The sequence below is a fragment of the Sinocyclocheilus rhinocerous genome, unplaced genomic scaffold (assembly GCF_001515625.1).
Source record: "Sinocyclocheilus rhinocerous isolate Xijiao unplaced genomic scaffold, SAMN03320098_v1.1 scaffold1245, whole genome shotgun sequence".
Taxonomy (NCBI): Eukaryota; Metazoa; Chordata; class Actinopteri; order Cypriniformes; family Cyprinidae; genus Sinocyclocheilus; species Sinocyclocheilus rhinocerous.
This window is the reverse complement of record NW_015627632.1, coordinates 472591-495927: the sequence shown is the minus strand read 5'-3', so window position 1 is coordinate 495927 and position 23337 is coordinate 472591. Positions and strand designations below refer to the sequence as shown.

Genomic DNA, 23337 nt, shown 5'->3' with positions numbered 1-23337 from the left:
GAATACTTTCCGTACCCACTGTATATATATATATATATATATATATATATATATATTTATTTTTTTTTTTTTCAGTGAGAAGACAATAAATTGATAAAAAAATGACAGGAGAGGCATTTATGATATTAAAAAGATTCTATTTCAAATAAATGCTGTTTTATTTTATTTATTTATTGCTATTTTCTTTTCATTAAAGAACCCTGATAATAATAAGAAATGCTTCTTACCATATGAGCATATTAGAATGATTTCTGAAGGGTCATGTGACACTGAGTCTGTATTTTAAATTGTAATAATATTTCACAATATTACTGTATTTGCTGTATTTTTGATTTGAGACTACAAAAACATGTTTAAAAAATCTTACCGACCCACATTTTTTGAAAAGTATTGTACAACAATTTACTATTTGTAGTACAAAAATACTGTATTTCAATAATCATAGAGTCATAAATGAGAACAATATGAATGAAGAAGAAGTTAAGAAAAAAATAAGTTAAATGTCTTCTCATTAAGATAATAATTTTATGGGAAGAAATGTGGTTTTATCCAAATATTTTATCATCAAAATATTTTATCCTCTTCCTTTCAATGTAGCGCTGAAATATGACCCTGACAAGTTCATGACAGGTTTCCTGCGATTCGCCCATTTCTCTCATACAGCCGAGCAAGCACAAAATGTGGCTGTAACAGATCTTAAAGGGTTAGTTCACCCAAAAATGAAAATTAACCCATAAATTACTCACCCTCAAGTCATCCTAGGTGTATATGACTTTCTTCTTTCAGACGAATCCAGTCAGAGTTATATAAAAAATTGTCTTTGATCTTTCAAGCTGTTTCATGGCACTCAGCGGGTGTTGCATGTATCAGTCCAAAATAAGTGAAATAAAAAGCGCCCATCCATTAAAAAAAAGTGTCTCACACGGCTCCAGGGGGTGAACAAAGGCCTTCTGTAGCGAATCAATGCGTTTTTGTAAGAAAAATATCCAGATTCAAAACGTAATAATCACTTTAATGTAGCTTGCGCTCACTGTTGTAAACGGAAGCAGTTCCGGGGCATGACGTATGAGGTCGGCTTTGCGCATGCGCCGCTCAGAAGTGACGCACGCAGAAGCGCAGGGGAGAGATCAAAACAAAACAACGGTCACTAATTAGAAGTACAAAACGAGGATTTGTAAAGAAGAATGTCGGAGGATTTTGATATAAGCCGAGAGGAGACTGGTTTTCCTTTGCTAAAGTAAGGAAACTTTGCTTCCTTTGCTCCTGTTAACAAACATTGGTTTTCACTAGACTCACCGGCGCATGCGTAGCGCTGACCTCATACGTCATCCGCCTGGAGCTGCTTCCGTGTAGGACTGTTGGCGCAAGCTACATTAAAGTGATTACGTTTTGAATATGGATATTTTTCTTACAAAAACGCGTCGTGTGGATGGGCGCTTTTTATTTAACTTCTTTTGGACTGATGCATGCAACACCCTCTGAGTGACATGAAACAGCTTGAAAGATCAAAGACAATTTTTAATATAACTCTGACTGGATTCGTCTGAAAGAAGAAAGTCATATACACCTAAGATGACTTGAGGGTGAGTAATTTATGGACTAATTTTCATTTTTGGGTGAACTAACCCTTTAAGCTTATCCAATGCAGGAACTGAATAATCAAGGTTGTAGACTGTGATCTGCTATGTTACCATGTCCAGAGCAGGACTGCCAGGAGAATTCAGCCTGAGCTATGTGAGAAGGAGCTGAGTCAGGAGTTCTGGCCAAGAGAAGAGCCTGTGGAGTTGGAATGTCTCTGCCACATAAAGCACAAACACAAACTGCCACAACTCCTCTCCATGTACAGACTCTGGCCTAAGTATGCAGCAATGTGAGGAACTGAACCTGACAACACGGACACTGGGAGAAAGACAACTGTGAAATAGGGAAATAAATGTCTTCTCTTTCCCATAACCAAAAAGGAGAAGGAAGGAAATGTGTGTTGATAAAGAGTAAAATTGTAAAGATTCAGCGAAAATAAATAAAATTACACAAAAGAAGATATTTTGAACAATGTTGGTTACCGAACAGTTGCTGGTAGCCATTGACTTCCATAATATTTTTTCCCATACTATGGAAGTCAATGGCTACCGTCAACTGTTCGGTTATCAACATTCTTCAAAATATCTTCTTTTGTGTTCAACAGAAGAAAGAAACTCATACAGGTTTGGAACAACTTGAGGGTGAGTAAATGATTACAGTATTGTAATGTTGGGGTGAACTGTCTCTTTAAGCAGCGCAACTTTTTTCAACGTCCATAATAATAAGAACATGGCTTGAGTTGAATGCTGGGAGCCGTTTGAGGAGCACTTGCCACGTGGATTTAAGTTACCTCAACAGCAGAGCACTGAGAGACAACGAAGCCTCAAAGACAAGGGTGGGCAGGAATGTCCTGAATAGAAGGTTACATAAAAACCCTCAGCATGATGCTTTTTTCCAGGCCGCAGCACTAAAGGACAAGACTGCAGAGTTTAGCAGGAGTCGTTCTATTTCAGTTCTTCCTAAAATACAAATTTTCATAGCGCTTTCATGAGGAACAGTTAACAAAGGGCCAATTCATGTATGTTCACGTTAGGAAATCATCATGCAACAATTCATTCTAGAGTGCATTCAATGCATTTATTAATTTATCTTAGGCTTTTTCAGTATACATCTAAAACCCATGATGACCTTGGTGCTTTTACCACCAATGCTTAACTAGCAATGGGAACTAGTCACCAAGTGCAATAGATGCAGCTGAAGAAGTACAGCTCATTTTCTGTTATTACAGAGAGTTTTGGAAATTAAACTGGTTAATGTTATCATCAAGTGATATTCTGGTGGTGACTGTCTAAAATTGATTATATTCTCATAAACAATGCATTAATGGGGGCGTAAAGGAGTTCGTAGGGTTCTGACTCATTTCACATGCCAACCAACAATAGACAATGCATATTAAACTTAATTTTTTGTCTACTACAGCCAAAGAGGAAATGCACTGTATAAAAAATAAAAAATAACAACAGTTTTTAAGGGTCATGTGAAAAAAGTCAAGCGAGCAACTGGAGGTCAAAAAGACAGGGTCGTGACACTAAAGTAATGACCTGACCCAAATATTAACCCGGCTTCCAGATGTGAAGAGGCCTCTGGATTACAGCACCACTGTACTACAATAAACATGCTCTATTTTTAATGAGCATTCCTAAAATCAACACTGCTGTGCTTTCATCCCCGCAACCTCTCTGATGCTCTCCCTCAGTTTATTAAGAATATAAAATATTAAAATACTCAATACAAAAAAAAAAAAAAACGAATTCTGATTAAGAAAAAATCTGTTTGTAAGACATCTCATTTATCATTCTTTTCTTATTTTACTCCTTTATATATGATCGTTATGTTTTAATGGATAAGGATTTGTAAAAATTGTTTTACAGAGGTAGTCAAGGAAATACTGAAATAAAGAAAACGGATTCATTATGATTCATAACTTAATTTTTTTTTGTTCTCCATTTCAATGACGTAAAAAATGTCCAGTTCTGGAAATAACTTATGTTTGTTCTGGGCTACGTCTAATTGTATCTAGGAGTAGCAACATTTGGATTTTTTTTAAAATCTAATCATAAAAATGGTATTTAAACTATAATGTTTCTAAGCTCCTGTATCTCTAAAAAAAGTGTAGCGCCTTCAGCATGTATTTGGAGACTCACAGTTATTGCACAACTGAAATATTAACTCTATGGATGGAGGATGCACACATTTTTTGAGGTCATGATGTGAAGTTAACAGTGTTGTGACATGAATTCGGTCTCGTCCCGTGCAACAAAGTCTCTGATTTCAAAAGTATATTTGGAATAAAAAAAATAAATTAGCTTTTAATTTTGCATGCATCAATGTCCACAAAAAGCACCAGTCACGACGTGATCCTCCACACTGATATGAGAGAATTTAACTCTTTAAATGCAACAATGTAGCTATTGTGGCCGTTGCATTCTTGTTAACCTTCCAATTTCTGTGGCTGTCGGCGTTCTGTGCAAGTTGCAAACTTCATTTCGCGGTCAAATTTATTGGCGACATCACGATATCTAACACATTCAAAACTCAGACACATCCCGGGACAAACTATTGCAAGTTTAATCGGCCTAGCTAAGTCGTTTAAAATTACAATAAATAAAATATGGATATAAAATGATCAAAATGTCGTTGTCTACTGTACCATTTTGATCCGGGGTCTCTAGCATCGAAGGAGTCCGCGAATAACTCCATTTGCGCAGGACTTCCGCTCGCCATGTTATAGTACGTTGGATTTTCACATTTCTTCAGTTTTCCTTCCCCTCACTGTTTTTTTCTGCCGTGCTAGCAGCATTCAGACAGACAAAAATGCAGAGGCTGCTTTTGCAGTAGGAATTGGTGATTGGAGCTCGGGATCATATGGGCTTTTGTCAGAAGTTTTAAAGGGCCATTGCACTGGATAAATTTTTTCCTGTCCGAGCTGTAGTCTACATCTACTGCTAAAAATGTGTAATCAATACGATCTGCCCTTATGGGGACATGGAGCATTTGTCTCCCAGGTGCTTAAGACCTTGCATGTTTGACAGTATCTCACTGTGTGCATGAGAGCATGCTGAATCCTGAAACAGCAGGCAACCAGAGCAATTATATCCTGTGTGTTCAAATCTGTGACCCTGGACCACAAAACCAGTCATAAGGGTCAATTTTTCGAAATTGAGATGTATACATCATCTGAAAGCTGAATAAATACGCTTTCCGTTGATGTATGGTTTGTTAGGATAGGACCACACAAAATATCTTCATGGAACATGATCTTTACTTAATGTCCTAATGATTTTTGGCATAAAACAAAAATCAATAATTTTGACCCATACAATGTATGTTTTGCTATTGCTACAAATATCCCCCAGCGACTTAAGACTGGTTTTGTGGTCCAGGGTCACATATGCATACTTTTTTTTTTTTTACTAAACAGCAAGTAGGATGTCTGGATATATAGTATTTGTGAAACAGTAGGTAAACTAAACCCAGATGACATACTGCACCTGCTGAGATTCTTAAAGGCATAGTTCACCCGAAAACGAAAATTCTGTCATTAAATTACGCACCCTCATGTCGTTTCAAACCCGTAATACCTTCGTTCATCTTCGGAACACAACTTAAGATATTTCTGATGGAATCTGAGAGCTGTCTGACCAGGGGTTCAACCGTAATTTTACGAAGCTACGAGAAAACTTTTTGTGTGCAAAAGAAAAAAAAAACCGACTTTATTCAACAATTCGTCTCCTCCGCATCACCCTGTAGCGCCATTTTGGAGAGTATCAGCTGGACGTAAACAACGTATGCTGTTCTGTGTCAGCTGCGTCACGCCGGATCGGTTTCCTACGTTGTTGTGATTTGATCTGAATGAAAACAGCGTATCCGTGTGACGCAGCTGACACAGAACAGCATACGCTGTTTACATCCAGCGGACGTAATTTGTGTTCCAAAGATGAACGAAGGTCTTACGGGTTTGAAACGACATGAGGGTAAGTAATTAATGACAGAATTTTCATTTTTGGGTGAACTAACCCTTTAAGTGAGCAAACAGTAAACACTATCCCATAAGGCCACAGGAGTGAAGGAACTGTCAGATGTGAAATGTTAAAAAGAAAAGTAGTTTAAAAAAATTGAGAAATGTGATCTGAGCTCTTATGTTTCAGTACTTTAGGTACCAATAAAATTGCTCTTTGTGGTTAAACTGTACTTTTATGATTGTTAGTATGTGTAGTACATCTAGAAATGTATACAGTTTATACTAAAGGACAATTTAGGACAACAGCCAAAAGTGAATTCTTCATCAAAAAATTCAGTTCATACTCTGACAGTACATTTGGATGCAGTAGTATCAGTGCAGTGGCTGTCAATTCTGATCCTGGTGTACCCCAGCAATTTTGGATGTACAGTATCCCCACCAGTACCTGTATAGCAAAGGACTAAATCAAAAAGCAGACATGCTTGTAGTGGACAATACTTAGAAACATGCTTGAGATGGACTTACAAAAACTTTTATCCACATTCTAATGCATCTCACTCAACTATGTGTATATTTGGAGGAGTCACTGAAACGTGAAGTAGGTGTTGCTACAAGAACACATTTCACAGAATACACATTATACAGCACACTTATAGGATTTCACAAAAAAAAATGTAGATTTATTTCCAGTTGGCAAGATTTGTTTGTTATATTTAAATGGTGTATCAATAAGCAGCACTAGATACATTCAGTAAGATTTTTTGTTTTTATGGACAAATAAAAAAAAAAAATGCACTGAGGGCAACCTTTTAAACACAACACATTAATTTGGCCAAAACTAAACATTTCCCATCCATGTCTACCATTGATTTGTTTAATACAACTGTGTGTCACGTCAAAACATGACTTACATTTCACAGATTTTTATCTTCAAAGGACTGAGGTAAGTGGCTGTTGATATATAACCTTGGCTTTACAGTTGGAGGGTTTCTATGGTCCTTTTCTTAGGGATACTAAAAAAAAAAAAGTGTACTAGAATAAAGAAGTGACTCATTTTGTTTCAAATGTACATTCATACATAGACACATTTGGAAAAAATACAGCAGAATGTGTGTGAATTACACATTAAATGATTATACAGTGTACATCAAAGTACATACTTCACCAAACTTAAACGGAGCCATTCGTTTAGAAAACCATATGGAGGAGGAGGAGACTTAATGCTACATCTTCTTAAAATCAGCTCAGCTGTATCGACTGCTTCGGCTATGACTTCGCCTCCTGGAGGAACTGCGACTGTAGGAGCGATATGACCTGAACGTGAAGACACACATCAAAGAATTAGCTTCAGTGAGGCACATTATCAAATTCAAACAAGACGGTTTCAATAATACATGGATTTATTTATGATGTACCTGGACATGCGGTCAGAGCTCTCACTTCTTCGATGCCCTCTTCTCCTGCTACGGCTAGAAGAACTATCGTAAGAGTCAGACCTGTATTTCCAGGAACAAAAGACATAACTAAGAATAATAAAGCGACACTAGGTTGCAGTCAAAATGCATGAATAATTTTGGCTCCATGCTCACCTTGATCTGTGGTGACCTCTGTACCGACTTCTAGAACGACTTCTACGGTCTGTGTGGCTAAAACAAGATCACCGTGGCATCTTAATTTAAAAACATTTTAATCCCCATAACACACATATCAAAGATAAATATCTTTCAACACTTACCTACGGTAACTTCGGTAGGTGCTACTTCGGGAACGGGAGTGTCCTCTGCTGTATCTACTCCTGCTTCTACTTCTACTGTAGCTCCTGTGTGAACAATTAAAACATACAAAATTAACTTGACATGAAAGATTGGACATACGAAGACATAAAACATTGTCTGTTGTAACCAACCTGGAAGAGTAGGTGTAGCTTCTGGACCGGCTATATGAATGGGACCTACTTCTGTGGTGGGTCCTGTGGCTGGACACAGACCTTGACTTGTTCCGAGAGTGATTATGGGATCCAGCCCTTTCTCCTGTTGCTGGAAGAGAGTCTTCTTCACTTGAGCTGTCTTGATTTCTGGGTCTCTGATTTAACCGAGCTGTCTTTCGTACCTCATCAAATAAGGATCCTGGACGGACTCTGCTCTTGCTCTTGATCTCAATCTTGAGACCCTGGGCCTTTCCCTCCAGTTGATCTTGCTGCTTATTTATTTTCATAATCAAAGGTTTTGTAGTAATGGCCTGCGCAACAGTCATGCCTGTCAAAGGTTTCCATTTATTTTCAACTGCTGAGAAATAACTGTCACCAGGTACAGATTCCTCTGGCTGACTGCCTTGAGGTAAAACAGATCCAGTAGTTACAGAGTTTCCTTTTTCTATTTGCGGTGGAACAAGCGCACTACCATCATTTCGAATACTTTTTAGAGGGGAAAAGCCTATCGTTTTTGGACCTGCTTGCTTAGCTTCTGGGATGCGCTCTGGAGGACATATGTCAACTTTATTTAGGTATATTGGTTTGTTACTTGCCAAGTTAGTGTCTGAAAGATTGGTATGGATCTCTAGATGGCTTTGAGCTGGACTTCTTTCGGTATTGCTATTTAGCTTTGATTTTTGGCTTTCAGTCACCTTCCCATTCTTATCAATACCTTTAGAAGACTCTATTGAAAAAGTATCTTGTGATGATTCAAGAATTCCTTGATCCCCATCCTTATTTTCTGAGACTTGGTGCTTGATCTTTTCAGCTTTTATACGCCTTTTTGCTCCATCATTGACAGCATCAGGATTTTCTATGTGAAATTGTTTTGCTTGTGTGACATAATCCTCCTCCTCACCTTCATCACCAAACTCCAGTGGAGGCTGCCAGTGAAATGTCTCTTTCGGCTTTTGGTGCTTCTTTGATTTCTTGGCCTTGGATCTGCGAGATCCTGACCTGGAAGAGTTCCTCCTCTTGTGCTTGTGCTTCCGCTTGGCTTTCTTGCTCTTGTGCTTTGAAGTTTTTATGTCTGCAGACAGTTCCTCATTACCTTTTAATTCATTAGACATTTCTGCACCTTGGTTTGACTTGTTAGAGGACCATAAAGGGTATTCATACTCTGATTCTGAACTAGCCTCTCCCTCCTCTTTTTCAGACACATGTTTGGCATCACTAACTACCTTTTTGTCTGGCATTTCAGAGTCACTCTCAGACTCCCAGCAATGATACAAAATTTGTCTCTTTTTCGTTTCAGTAAGTCCTTCTTGCCTAAAAGGGAGTTGGTGGTGTTCCACAGCAGTAGTAGTCTTACTTGAGTTCTCTCCTTCAATTTCCCATCCAGATGCATTATTGTTGTCCACTACTGGTTCTTTCCTTTGACTGGGATTTGTGCTTTTCAGTGTGTTTCTCTGAACCAAGGAGTCATTGTGTCCGTGGATAGCACTGTATGGATTATCTGATATGTCCCCTGAGAAGGGAGATGAATCTTTATGGCCACTACCATGATTTGCATGCTTGTCCCTCTTTTGGCTATTTCTGTTAGATTTACGATGTTTTCTTTTTTTTTCAGTGGATCTTCCTTTGTATGAATCATACGATTCTGACCTACTGCAGGAGGAAGATCTGCTGCCGTACTGACTCTGTGATTTACTGCTACTTTGTGATCGACTAGGTGACCTGCTCCTGGACAAACTGCTTTGCAGGAGTCTATCAGAAACATTATTGTTACTGCTGCTGGGGTCGCTTTGACTAACAGCCGTGTCTGGCTTTAGAGAGGACACTGTTTCCAGAGGTACATTTGATGATGGGCTGATTAGTGCATTTGAAGCTGGGGCTGATTTTACTTTGATTTCTTGAATGCGAACATAAGAGGGTTTCCAGGGTTTTTGGCCTGGTTTCCATCGAGAAGGAGGTGGACTGTCACTCAAAGGCAACACAGAAGCACTCTCTGAAGATGCTGCTGGTTGGGCTTTAGGTTCTTCACCTTGAACTGATTTAGGGACAGGCTTGTCCAATTTGGAAATACCACCCTCTGTAGGCTTTGACTTCCGAGGGGATCTCAACTCATTTCTTTTTCTCCTAGAGTTTGATCTGGTTCTTGACCTTGTCCTGTATCTGGATCGAGAACGAGACAGTGACCTAGAATGTGTAACAGACTGCCCTGATCGACTATGCCTTGACCTCATGGATGACCGAACCCGCTTATCAGACCTTGAGCGACTTCTGGAATAGGATCTGCTCCTGGACCTCGAATAAGATCGTGAATCTCTAGAAGAGCTTGATAAGTAACGTCTCCTTTCTGATTCCGATCGATACGATCTGTGGGAGTGATGCGACGACGAGCGAGAGTAAGAATGAGAGCGTGATCGAGAATGTCTCCTTTCAGCACGGCTTGAGTGCTTTGACCTCTTGCCTGAGGACCCAGACATCTCATCCTCAGACTGGGAGATCTCCTTGGTCTTGTTCTTTTTATGCTTCTTTGAGTGCTTTCGTTTCTTCATTTTCTTCTTGCGTTTGGTTTTCTTTTTTTCTTTTCTAGATCGATGGTGGCTGGAATATACAGAAGCCTCACTTAAGGAATGCTCTTCTAATCTTGACCTAGACCTTGGGGTGTCACTTCTGTCATCCCATCTGTTTGAACAATATTTAAAACTACAAAATCAAACTCTATGTCCCAACTATGTTTTTTCACAACTTTAAACACATTTCTGAAAGCAAATCAAAAGAATATAAACTTAAATATAAACCTTTTAATATAAACCAGAAATAAACTACCAATATTGGCTTGGCAAATTCAATCATTTTGAATTTCACACTGATCATTGCCTCGTTTTCAAATGGTGTAAGAATATACCTTTCTCCTTTACTCCATCTCTCCACACTAGGGGGCTGGTAAGCCTTGGTCCTCTGCATTTCCTCTTTCCAGTGTGGAGGAGTCTCACTGCTCCCCCGTTCCCCTTCTGACTCTGATCGGGATTTTGACCGAGGGGGGGTATGGTACCTCTGCAGAGGGAATAAAAAACAACAACATTTCATGCATGGCCAACCAATCAAACTAACATTTCCATCAAGCACTTTCTAAGTTCTAACATGGAGGAGTCTCACTGCTCCCCCGTTCCCCTTCTGACTCTGATCGGGATTTTGACCAAGGGGGGGTATGGTACCTCTGCAGAGGGAATAAAAAACAACAACATTTCATGCATGGCCAACCAATCCAAAACTAACATTTCCATCAAGCACTTTCTAAGTTCTACCAAATAATTAGAATGAAATAATTATAATAATTATTAAAGCAGCTGATATATTTTTGGGTTTGTAAAAATGCATTTTGTCTGCTGTACTTCATACAATGTCACTCTGTGTCTTGTTTTTTTTCTGTATGTGGTATAAATGTAATTCACGGCTGTCATACCATAGTACCACGGCCTTTGATCTTGCGTCCAGATTTTGTGACAGTTGGTTTTGTGTCATTTGGTGCCACGACTGTGTCCTGCACAGCCCTATTGGGGGAAAAAGTTTCAAGACTTTAACTCTTTTGGTTTAAAATACACCATCAAAGCTGAGCCATGGATTTCAGGGATTAATTGTTAAGCAGGGACAAATGTTACTAAAATATGAATAGCTTTGGTTCTGTAGTAACACTTTAAAATTTGACCCTAGAAAATGTCAGTTATCTAATAACTGGGGATGCACAGGAAAGACTCTTGTGATGTTTAAGTGAAAAAAGAAGCATCTGTTTGTTGAATTGTACAAAAGATACAAACGTTTTTACTGTCTCCTCCTGGGGCATGTCTCTGCGGAGCAGGAAACGGTTTTCTGGCACGGGTGGGATCTCTTCTGGTCGAACCACAGGCTTCTCCCTTTTCACATTCTGCTCAGTCTCACCATCATCTTCCTCTGCCATCTCTTCTTCAGCATGACTATGAATCAGGAAAAGAGTAGGCAGTATATTTTTATTATACAACTAAAAACAAAGGCCAACCACAAAAAAGCATGAACAAAACTAATTCATAATCAGCTCAGATTTCTAAATTATTCCTTGGTGACTCCTTTGGATTTGAAAAGGTTATCAGTATACTATTTTTACTGTAACTGTGATATAGCTGAAAAGTGTCAGTACAGGCGAATACCAAACGTGTTATTGCTTTAGATCATTGGCTGAATAACAAATAAATGCAAATAGATGCTTTCACTGTGCATAATAGGAAATGGAACTGGTTACAATCATTTACCTTTCATGTCCTGCTGATTTAACTGTCTCTCTTCTTTTTCTCTTTGAGTTTCTTTTCCTCTTTCGAGATGCATAATTTTTTTCAGACTCTCGATTAGAGGAGGAATACTGAGATGAAGACTCAGAGGAACTCTGAGAGTCATCCTCAGAATGGAAAGCTTTCCTCCTTTTGCCTTGAAGAACTACAGATATACATCAAACTTCAATCAGTCTGAAAATGTTCTGAACATCACCACATAATGTAATTTATAAAATTTCTTTATTTCTGACTACATTATCAATGTGCAGACCATGAGAATTTATTTTGAACTGGAGCTTTCTGTACATGGCACAAAATAAACAACATATAATGAACAACACTAGTTGTGTCTCAAATGAATAAATGAATAAGTTGCACTATGTATTTAACTATCTAGTGTATGAATTATATATGCTCTCTCTGTCATCCAACATCAGTCTAATAGGCCCTCCCCCTCTAGTAACTAATTAAAGATGCGACAGTTAAGTGCATGAAGTGTCCAACATTCCACACTTAATTAAGGTTTTTTTTTTTTTTTGGTTAATTAAGTACATCATCCAGGCATTTGAAGTGCACTTTTTGCAATTTTCAGTGTGAAACACACTAATCATATTATTTATACTAAAAACTGGCAGAGAATAGTGCACAAGAACGCAAACTGTGATGCACATACTATGTCCAAACCAATCATATTTCAAGTAAAAAATGAAAAATACATCGTAAAATATTATATCTGAGATACATCTATAAGAATCAGGATTTTGAACCAGCTTGATTTCACTTTGGGCAGCACTGCCCAGAATGACATGATAAAAATACAAATCAAGTGACAGGCAAAATGTCTTGTTGCACATCACTTGCTGTGGGTGGTTAGGGAAAAAACTCTCGATTGTTACTTGATGCTTCGTAGCATCATGACTGGTTAGGACACAGTGTAAGTGTACGTATTAAAATTGGTGTCTGCAGTGTTTCAAAGCACCCCTCATTTTGTTTTATGATCTTTCACAGTTCCATTTTTAAACCATATTTAACTCCATAATGTAGCTGATGTGGAGATTAAAAAATATTTTCCATTAGGTAAAGACAAGCTCAAACAGCATAGTGACAGGCGGAAAGTGTGCAGCCAAAATTCCTAGTTTATCTCTCGTACTCAGGAACAAGCTTACCATCGTTAGCAGACTTTGTAATCAGCTGTCCGCAGTCAATCACTCTGACGTCAGCATAGGGTCTGCTGGCTGAGTCGGTCTTCAGCCCTTCGATTGTCTTTATGACCTCAAAGCCAGAGATGACCAGCCCAAAGACCACATGCACTCTAAATTAGACCAAAAATCCTTACAGTTACAAGAAATTGTGGGATTTAAGGATACAGCTTGCATCTAAATTATCCTATAATAAATAAATAATAAATTAACTTTTTTTTTTTCGAATGATTTGCTCCTATGGTATGGTTTGAACAGATTTGCAACATATATAAATTGTTAAACAAAGCCATTGGATCATTGTGAACGTACCCATCTAGATGAGGCGCTGTCTTAGTAGTTCTATTGTCAGGTAAATGACATAATGGAGTCCAGGTCATCCAACAGGGACATGTGGGGGGATAAAGATAAAGGGAAATAAATTTAGTCTAAAAAAAGCATTCAGTCTGTCATCAAGAAGAAATTTGTATGCATCAATTCAAACACTGAGGAATTTAAAACCAGCAGTGCTTGCACAATAACACTGGCTGGATGAATAAATTCTAATGATGAACAGGAACAGGTCCAACATCTGTCAGCATTATGCTGACAAAACCAATTAAACCTGTTTAAAAATATTATAGGGACAACTTAAATTAGAAATCAGTGTGTCCATTGCAAGAAAATACATCCTGTAATTTTAAACTTGAAATACGTCAATAATTAAAAGACTTCAAGGTTCTCTGTGCTGGGAGAACAGATTTTTTTATGAGGTGAAAATTATTTAAAGATAAATAAGAAGCCAGTGCTAGCTATAAGCAACCAGAAATACACAGTCAGGAGTGAGAAGCACAGCCTTGGAGAGACACTTTACCTTGGTAGAGCAGGATGCTAGAGTTTCTGCAAATTTTACACAAAAACGGCAAGAGAAAAATTGTAATACATTTGTAGGCAAAAAGGAATTCTTTCTGACTATAAAATATTTCTAAATGCACATTGACAAGGGAAAAGGAGAATGAAAATGCACCTGCATCCCACACGAACATGTAGACTATGTAGAGTTTCTTAAATAAATATATATGTGGTAAAGAGATTGAGGAAGTCTGGGAAGGTTAGAGAGAGTGTGAATGGCAAAGGGGGAAACTAAGATGATTGTTTTACTAAATCAGTAAAAAAAAAAGTAGACAGAACAAATAAAATGTTCCATCTTTACCATCTTGCTTTTCTACTGAAAATCACTAGTGGTCTTTAAAAATTGTATTGATGTGTCAACGAATTGGGATTGACATAAGTATGAGTCAGTATATAAGCAAGTACAACACTTGGGTCAAAGTTAAAAGCCTAGATGCTCTATGTGCTTTTGGCCAATCTCTTAAAACAGATACAGGCTTTCAAATGCACATCATTATAAAGTCTATGACTGAAGCAAAATAGTTCTGTAGAAATGATCTGAACACTGGGGGAATACATAATCTATACGTATTGCATGTGTCATTTAATAATGACCAGTCAGTCAGATTAAATGGTAAGCAGAAGAATTGGTGATGAATGGTTATTTCTATGCACTCATACACCCTCTCTGTGTCTTATATCAGAGTAAATAGTACTTACATGAAAAACTGGGACCCATTCGTGTCTTTGCCACGGTTGGCCATCGACAAGAGGAAGGCTCTATCATGTTTGAGAGTAAAGTTCTCATCTGTTGAAGAGAAATACGAAGAAAAAAAGGACACTGAGTGCTTGTCGACTGCTTCAAAAAGTTGTGTTATGGAGAAGGACAGGAGCAGGCAAAGAGATGTTCATGAACACCTGATATCAGTGATGCTTCTATGCTGCTTCTGTAGTCTTAAGTGTTTCTCGTGCTCTTTAGAATAAAATCGAGAGATTTTCTACTAAAACAACTACTGTTTACATCAAAACCAAGTTGGGCTGAATTATTTTGAAAAAGTAACAGTTCACCCAAAACTGAAAATTCTGCCATTAATTTTTCATTCTCATGTCATTCCAACCAAAACTTTTTTCCGTGGAACACAAAAGGAAAAATTGGTCATCAAATACAGCCCTTTTCCATGCAACTGCTAGAGTTTTGAAGCTTCAAAAAAGATGCAAAAATGTTTTATAAAGAAGTATTTTAAAAGTGAATTACAATTGCTTGGAAACAATTGACCCGCACATTATTTAAATTTCCTTTTTTTGTTCTACTAAAGAAAGTAAGGCATGTAGGTTTGGAATGACATGAGAGATGAATAAATGACCTTTTTGGTTGAACTAATTATTTTAAAGGTTGGATTATGTTCAAGAGTATTGTATTTTATGACAACCCATCCTGGAAAAATTAAGAAAGAATCAAATTCAAACATCAGAGAATTCAGTTAACCAAATAAATTTCACGGTCCACATATCCATGAGCACACTGTGCAGCGTGGACGTTTTTTTGTCATGGTTTACATAAGGGATTGGGGAATGTTTAGTCTACATTGTGTTACTGCACTGTGTACATCTCTTACCTTCTCATTTTGCAATAGACCACAATCTCTATAAATAAAAGAATATGTTGAAAATTTTAGGCAAGAAGACTGGACCTTTAAATAAATAAATAGCCCTTATTCTCCATGCTGACTCAAAAAAGAAGATCATCATAAGATCACAGGAATAAAACAGAATCAAGATTCGCAGCTACGGCGTGATAAAAACAATGACTGGTAATTCATGCACAGAACTGAGATGCCCATTCAAAAGGCATGCAAAAGTTGTTAAAACACTCAAATTAATGTTACTGAGTGCTTGATAAACAGACTGTATCTAAAATGGCTTACCTTCAAAGAAACCACCATATATAGACTCCCCTCCTCTTCCATTGCCTAAGCAAACAAGAGCACATTCACTCACAAGAACAGGCAATTTAATATAAACAGTAAAGGCATAAACTCTTATGCTAAGGCACCACAGATATTTCTATCTCCATATATCCAGATCAATGAGTATAACTGCACATACCTTCAGTGAAATCACCCCCCTGGATCATGAAGTTCTTTACCACTCGATGGAAAGTTGAGCCTTTATAGCATAAATTTTTTCCTGTAGTTTTGCCACTGCCTTTCTCGCCTGCAAGCAAACCAAAGAAACACACCGTTTTTGACTACTTGAATATAACGGACCCAGTACGTAAGCAAACCAAACCAAACAAACAAACAAAAAAGATTTCACAGGTTAAGCTCTTAGAAATGTGGATAAACTTAATGAATCAATGTATTGTACTCTGAATTAAACTACTGGACTCAGTCCTGAAGTATACAGTTACACAGACAGCAAAAGGTTAATCCTATCTGATCAGCATGGAAGAGATGCCAATAAAACTGAAATGAATATGGGTGGGTGTGGGTGTGGGTGCCCAGGGGATTGGTATATATATATATGCGATATAACAGTCAGCTGAAGGCATGTGTCTCTTATTTCAATCTCAGCTGGTGAGAAAAAAGATCCCTGTATTGACCACAAGCCTTACTAACTGTAATTTATGACCAAACCTCTCAATGCAGACTAATGCGGCTTCTGTCTTCTAGGAACAGGCTGTAAATACAGCTTTGGTTCATTCTTCAGTGCTGTCAGCAAAACACCTGCACTTGTCGTTACACAGCCAGGATTTAGTCACCTCCAGGTTTATTTTTGTGCTATTGCCCTATAAGCTTATGCTTGTATAAGAGGATATGAATGGATATTATATAAAGGTTAGTTAGTTGGTTGGTGTTTTAATGCCATGCCAGCTTCCTTGGCTATTATTATTGTGGTTTACATGTTGAAATAGCTATTTAAAAACCTATATTAGGTTTTATAGTTTATTTTAGATAAAACCTCTAAAATGGGTTCAAGGTTGACTCTGTAAAAAATTTGAGTGTGTTTGTGAAATAATATAATTACCTAAGATAATATTGGTTAAAGCAGTTCTTTACAGGTTTGAAGTCAAATTCTAGCATGATAAAACACCTCATGTCAAGTATACGTACCAGTGCACAGGCAAAGAAAATTTTTGCTTGTCTTGGGACAAACATCGGAGAACAATTGACAGACAATTCGTCCAACTGGAAGAAAGCAAAATAAATTATACTTGTGGATCAGAAATCTTACACCTGTATGTTTTGTGTTTTAAGCTTAAGGATAAAAAGCCATTATTAGATTAGTGTGACTATAGCATTTCAACTTATATAGACTATAACTTTCAGGTTGACAGGTGTGGCAAACCAAAACATCTTCTTCATATTCAAATACAAAAGCATTCAAATTTAGGTGTGCTTTTGCATAGTACCTAAAGCTAGCACCTGTATGTTTTGTGTATAAGATTTAAGCTCGCTTAAAGAAAACCATTATTAGATTAGTGTGACTGCTGCAATTCAACTTATAGGCTATAACATTCAGGTTGACTTCAGTATGGCAAACCAAAACATCTCTTTCATATTCAAATACAAGAGCATTCAAATTTAAGTGTGTTTTACATAGTACATAAAGCCAGGGTTATCCATTTCATTTATAAGCGATAAAATGAATATATACAGGGTGTTAAAACATTTGCTTTGTAAAGTAATGGATGTAAAATCACTAAATAAGAGGTTTTGGTTTTATGACACAGACATCTCTCTTAAAACACATAATTAGTGGTAGACCGAGTTAAAACCCAGACGTCATTTAGTGCACACTACAACTGTGGTTCATTAAAAGAGCCCTGCAGGTCAGGGTGTGGACTGCCACAACAGTTCCTCACACACTGGCACAGGTATATTAACTGCCATTATCCAAGTACTTTACAAAACATACACATATAATGTTGCGCTTTTGGTATTAAATGCTTATTACTAACTGGTTTAACGATTTATCTTTTATAAAAACTTCATACTTTCAAATTATACCAAATGCTATGATAAAGATCACACAACTCTGAACCCCATTAATAGGCTACTTTTTGCAACACTGTTGTTGAGAACTAAACATGATTTTTGTAGTTGGAAAAGTGATTTTGAAAACCATAGAATGCCAAACATATGAATGGTAATCTAAAAGCAAACATTTTAAGCATTTCTCTATCAAAACTTTACTTTAGTACTTTAAACTGTTTGACCTTCACACAAGAGTATTTCAGAACAACCAAATAAAAATCACTGTCACATCTTACCTGGTTCTCTGTTGATCTCCACATCAAAATAGCACTGAGGGCGATCTTTCACCCCCATTTTGTAAAGAGTGGGCTTCCTGTAGTGTAAAATCACAGCGAAACACTATTAAATCTTGTATTCCCAAATTGCCTGAAATACATTCCATTTCAGATATCTTCCATGATACTGTTTCTCTCCAGGTGACACGAACAGAAACTGAGAAAGTGAACAGAAAGTCAGACACAGACATTGGGGAAGTGTATCGGTTAAGCAATGAAATGCAAATCTCCATGCATGCCCCTCCAACCTCAACTTCCACCCCCTTTTTACGAGCACTGCCTTGTCTATCACCGGGTCTGCTGTTGGACACCACCCTAATGTGATGAATGAGACACTGTTGCTTTGATGTGTGCTGTCATCCTAAACTAGGAACCCTGGTTAAACCAGATGTGTGCTATCTTTGGGCTGTGTTTAAAGACAGTCGAACTTTTGTTTGGGGAGGTGCTCCAAACATAGTTTAGTAAGGGCCCAAATAAACTAAACAAGAACCAAGCATGGACATTAAAAATATGTGCCAAAACAGAAGTAGCGACAGATCGTTTCTTCTGTATTGTACATCAGAGTGTGACTATAGCATTTCAACTTATATAGACTATAACTTTCAGGTTGACAGGTGTGGCAAACCAAAACATCATCTTAATATTCAAATACAAAAGCATTCAAATTTAGGTGTGCTTTTGCATAGGGTAGCGACAGATCGTTTCTTCTGTATTGTACATCAGAGTTTAATGGATTATTGGGGGGGGGGGAATGTAGGCGGGACTTGGTTCTATGCATCAGTTGTTGATTGGATTTTGAGATGTGGGCGTTGCCCTCAAAAATGGAGGCAGATGAACATGAGCGTGCAAGGGCGGCGTTTAAGCGGACTAAATGACTGGAGAAGTCCTGTATATGTCACAAGAGCTAGAAATCTGTCGGAAGATCCAGCTATGACATTTTGATTAAATGTTACAAGGTCAAAAAAATAAATAAATAAAAACAAATCATATGCAAGAATGAATCATTCATAATAAAATCAATAACATGCATTTAAAAAGGGTACATTTTCATTTCATTTCAACTTTAAAGGAATAGTTCACCCAAAAATGAAAATTTGCTGAAAATATATTCATCCTCCAGCCATCTAAGATGTAGATGAGTTTGTCTCTTCATCAGAACAGATTTGGAGAGATTTAGTATTACATCACTTGCTCACCAATGGATCCTCTGCAGTGAATGGGTGCTGTCGAAATGAGAGTTCAAACAGCTGATAAAATTATCACAATAAACCACAAGCAATCCACACAACTCCAGTCCATCAGTTAACAACTTGTGACGTGAAAAGCTGAATTTCTATAAGATAATAATCCATCATGAAGGTGTTTTAACTTTAAACTGTCACTTCCAGCCAACATACCAGTCCGTAATCCATAATTGTGCATCCTCCAGTGAAAATCAATCCCCTGTTGTCCTTTTACACTAAAACTCACCGATATATATTTGTTTAGAACTGTTTTTCTATTTCTGACGGCACCCATTCACTGCAGAGGATCTATTGGTGAGCAAGTGATGTATGGCCAAATTTCACCAAATTTGTTCCGATGAGGACACAAACTCATCTATATCTTGGATGACCTGAGGTTGAGTAAATTTTCACACCATGTCAAACAGCTCTGACTTACTTTTCCTTAAATCACAGACACTAAAGTCTTTTAGCAGAGCAGAGGAATGACTTGCCATCAGATTAACACATTACAATACAAATTACAAGAAGTGAATGAAGTTATTGAACTTCCTTATGGCACATATTATGTTACAACTTTGGAAAATGTTGTGCCAGCTGCTTTCCCATATCAAAATAACTTTGTTTATCAGTCCACTGACTGCTAACACAGGCTGTCTACTTGTGGAAATGGCAAATGTCAGAGTGAATGTCACAGGAGGAGAAAGAGGACATTTCCATGTGTCAGATCTGGAAACAATTACAAAAATAAATACAAGGAACACTCCTGGTTCCACTTGTACAGTATCATTACCAAAAAATATGCTTGATCACTTTTAAATACATTTAGACTGAACTGGAATAGCTTGCTTGGCAAGTGAAATTTTAAGAACTATTCTTCTATATGTCTTATATGCTCGGAACAAAACATCTGCTAATCCATTCACGGATATTAAAGGGGTCATATGATGCTGCTAAAAAGAACATTATTTTGTGTATTTGGTGTAATGAAATGTGTTTATGCGGTTTAAAGTTAAAAAAATACATTATTTTCCACATACTGTACATTATTGTTTCTCCTCTATGCCCCGCCTTCTGAAACGCGTCGATTTTTACAAAGCTCATCGGTCTGAAAAAGCAAGGTGTGCTTCACAACAAAGCACACAGCATCTTTACGACATGGCGGCGGCAACAACAAAACTACAGCGAGAATAAAGTTAGGTCTTCTTTCTTTGCGTGAACATTTGGGCGGCGTTATGCAAATCTTCCCACACAGTTAGGTAGATATGTGGGGGCGTGTTCGAACGAGCCGTTTTAGGGGGGTGTGGCTGACTCTTAACTTTTATAAAGAATATCTCTTTGGATTTGAGACTTTAGTCTTTGCAACTTTACAGATCTTCTTTATGCACCAAAAGCTTGTAACACTCCAAAGAGAAAGGAAAAAATGAAATTGCATCATATGACCCCTTTAAAACATATTACAGGACTGCAGATTTAAATCCATGGGTTGCATAATTATTGTCAATAAGCATGGACTTGATGTTCAACAGCCTCACAAAGGGGTTGGAGCACTCATGACAACACCTACAGACAATATCGCAGACAATATCTGCAGTTATAATTCATTCTACATTACATTGTGTAACCTGTCTGAGATCAGGCAAACTTCCAATCTCTGATTGTACTACATAAGACATAAACACAAGAACACATTCATTTACTACAATATGACGGTAGCAGTCATGTAACGTTAGCGGTTTAAATAAATGTGCCGAGCCTAGAATCAAAACACGCCTGATAATAAATATACGAAATATCACATTAAGTATGGTTGTGATTTCAATTAATGAACTTAAATTGAACTACAGTGTTGAACCACAGAGAAAGTAAAATGAGGTGTTCGTTGAGACACACCAGCCAGCCAGTTGCTAAACAGATGTAACGTTACGGGTAGCTAACAACACCTCACGACTTCAGTAAAAAATAAATAAATTCTACTTAAAATAATAAAAAATAACATAAACCATAACTGTAAACACTGCAATTAAATGTTTTGGTTTTGGGCAAAATTCGTTTGGCAGCTGGCTAACATTGTTTAAAAGCTAACTGGCGACGTTTTGCAAGAACACGGAAATGAATCTTCATGGGCAATTTATTTAATTAAAAAAACCCGTATGACTCAGATATAGTCCTATTCGTGTACTGATACAAACAGATAGTTTCATTGCATTACACTTACCTGTGTAGATAAAGGGCGAAAAGCTTTTAACTTTCTAAACCCGCTCTGTCTGCTGTCCGCTGTAGCTCCTGCTGTGTTGCCAGATCTCTCATGAGAATCGAGCATGCTATTTTTGTTTGAGGGAGCGGTGAAAGGGTGGCGGCATGGGCGTCGCTAGGCCATTTTTAGGGGGGCTATAGTCTCTATAAAGAGAGACAGGCTGACAAATAAAAGTGTAGTCTGCACAAAATTGTATGTTATTTTATTCGTCTTGTCAAGAGTCTTGAATTTATTGACTTTGACTTGAATTTATATTATCTTAAGACAAAATTCGTTTAATATTTTATGCAACACAGTATGAAAAAAGTGTAAGAGAAAATAAAAATGTACAAAAATTTTATTTCGTATTTTTATTCGTCTTGTCAGGATACAATTCGTTTAACATTGACAACACAATAGGGGAAAAGTGTCGCAGAGAGAGAGAAAAAAAAATGTAGGTTGTACAAAAATAGCCTATTAGCTATTTTTATTCGTCTTGTCAAAATACTAAATTCGTTTGACATTTTTCTGTTAACACAGTAGGCAAAGTGTCGCAGAGAAAAATTTATAAATATGACTACTATCTTTCATTTAAAATTATAGGCTAAGCAAAATATAAACAAAACCGAGTTGAAAGTCCTTCAAAGACAGCGCATCCACACTTTGCTCCATCCTTATTCTGCTTGGTCACTCATCGATAGCCTGCCTGTTCTGTCTGAGGGCCGTATATTTAGCCTACCACAGGTACAGCCTGCTCTGAGCATCGTTAAACACATGCTGCGCACAGACCCCGCAAATAAAACGCGTGTCGTTTAAAGCATGAGTGTATAGTGTCAATAAGAATAAAGCGCAGATATGCTGTTCTAAATGGACGTCGTTTCATATGAAAACGGCGGCAGACTTCGATCGGCTCCTCGACTTTCAGCGCGTTCTTTTTTCAATCCGCAGACTGCGGCGGCGCAGAGCGAGAAACAGAGGACAAGGTGTGTGTTTATCGATAGATTGTTATAATATCTGCATCTGTGCAGTTCTTTGTCATAAATCCAGTTTACAATATATCATGGGGGGAGCAATAATCGGTTCCCCATCTACAGTTTTCACTGCATTCATCACACCACAGCTGTTTCCTCCAGTGAAAATGAAGCACATATGAACGCATAATTTATAAAACAATCATTTTGCGTTTGTACAGTAAACAGGTTGTGTGTGTGAGATCATGAAGACTTGAATTTGGCTTATTCAGTACTCAAATGTAGCCTATATCTATGCAATACAGTGGAATACTGCAATAAGTTTAGTATACGACCCCTATTAATCAAACATTTTTTATCTTAATATATATATATAATTAGGCTATTATTAGTATACCCTCACTGGGGGCTGAGCCCCCCTAAAATGAAAATCGTAGAATCGCCCCTGGGTGGCGGGATAGTTGCGTATGAATTATGGAAAACTGATTAATTTTCATAAATACCACCATCTGTCTTCCCTCCACAACGGGACTGTTCTTTAAATAATCCCAAAAATCGCAACCCACGAAATTTGATTTAGTTTTATAAGCCGCTCATAAAAAGAGGACATGGCAACGCTGTTTCTCGACTTTGTATTTTACTTTATCTTGAGATGCTGCACAGCTGCCGACTGTCGGAAACCAACAGCATTACAAAAATGGTTGTTGTTTCTGCCCCGAGAATAACGAAAATGATTTACATAAGTTAATATTATTCATGCTAAAT

At 37.5% G+C, this 23337-nt stretch overlaps 2 protein-coding genes across 6 annotated transcripts in view; both read right to left on the bottom strand.

Moving 5' to 3' along the window:
* The window catches only part of LOC107733141 (zinc finger and BTB domain-containing protein 47-like), a 25731-nt gene extending 21311 nt beyond the window's left edge, over positions 1 to 4420 (bottom strand). Inside the window, exon 1 of the mRNA XM_016544656.1 lies at positions 4232 to 4420. The gene's annotated coding sequence lies outside the window, so the exon portion shown is untranslated. The remainder of the gene's footprint in view (positions 1 to 4231) is intronic.
* A 1447-nt stretch (positions 4421 to 5867) lies between these two features.
* On the bottom strand, positions 5868 to 21655 carry LOC107733122 (NK-tumor recognition protein-like). 5 transcript variants are annotated; one of them, XR_001638950.1, is made up of 18 exons: positions 21584 to 21655; positions 18104 to 18180; positions 16944 to 17018; positions 15937 to 16044; positions 15756 to 15800; positions 14551 to 14638; positions 13273 to 13302; positions 12928 to 13073; positions 11744 to 11924; positions 11276 to 11431; positions 10924 to 11011; positions 10366 to 10514; positions 7449 to 10142; positions 7278 to 7361; positions 7132 to 7188; positions 6958 to 7038; positions 6703 to 6856; positions 5868 to 5987 (listed from the first exon to the last, which is right to left on the bottom strand). XR_001638950.1 is itself a non-coding variant. In XM_016544623.1 (17 exons), exons 2-17 carry the CDS (start codon positions 18159 to 18161, stop codon positions 6787 to 6789), a joined length of 4110 nt encoding a protein of 1369 aa, XP_016400109.1. In that variant the 5' UTR covers positions 18162 to 18180; positions 21584 to 21655; the 3' UTR covers positions 6202 to 6786. The 5 variants fall into 5 exon arrangements, 3 of the variants coding, with proteins under 3 accessions (XP_016400109.1, XP_016400115.1, XP_016400130.1); XR_001638949.1 differs by lacking the exon at positions 5868 to 5987 and adding an exon at positions 6202 to 6555; XM_016544623.1 differs by lacking the exon at positions 5868 to 5987 and having other exon boundaries at positions 6202 to 6856.
* Between the last annotated feature and the right edge of the window lie 1682 nt (positions 21656 to 23337).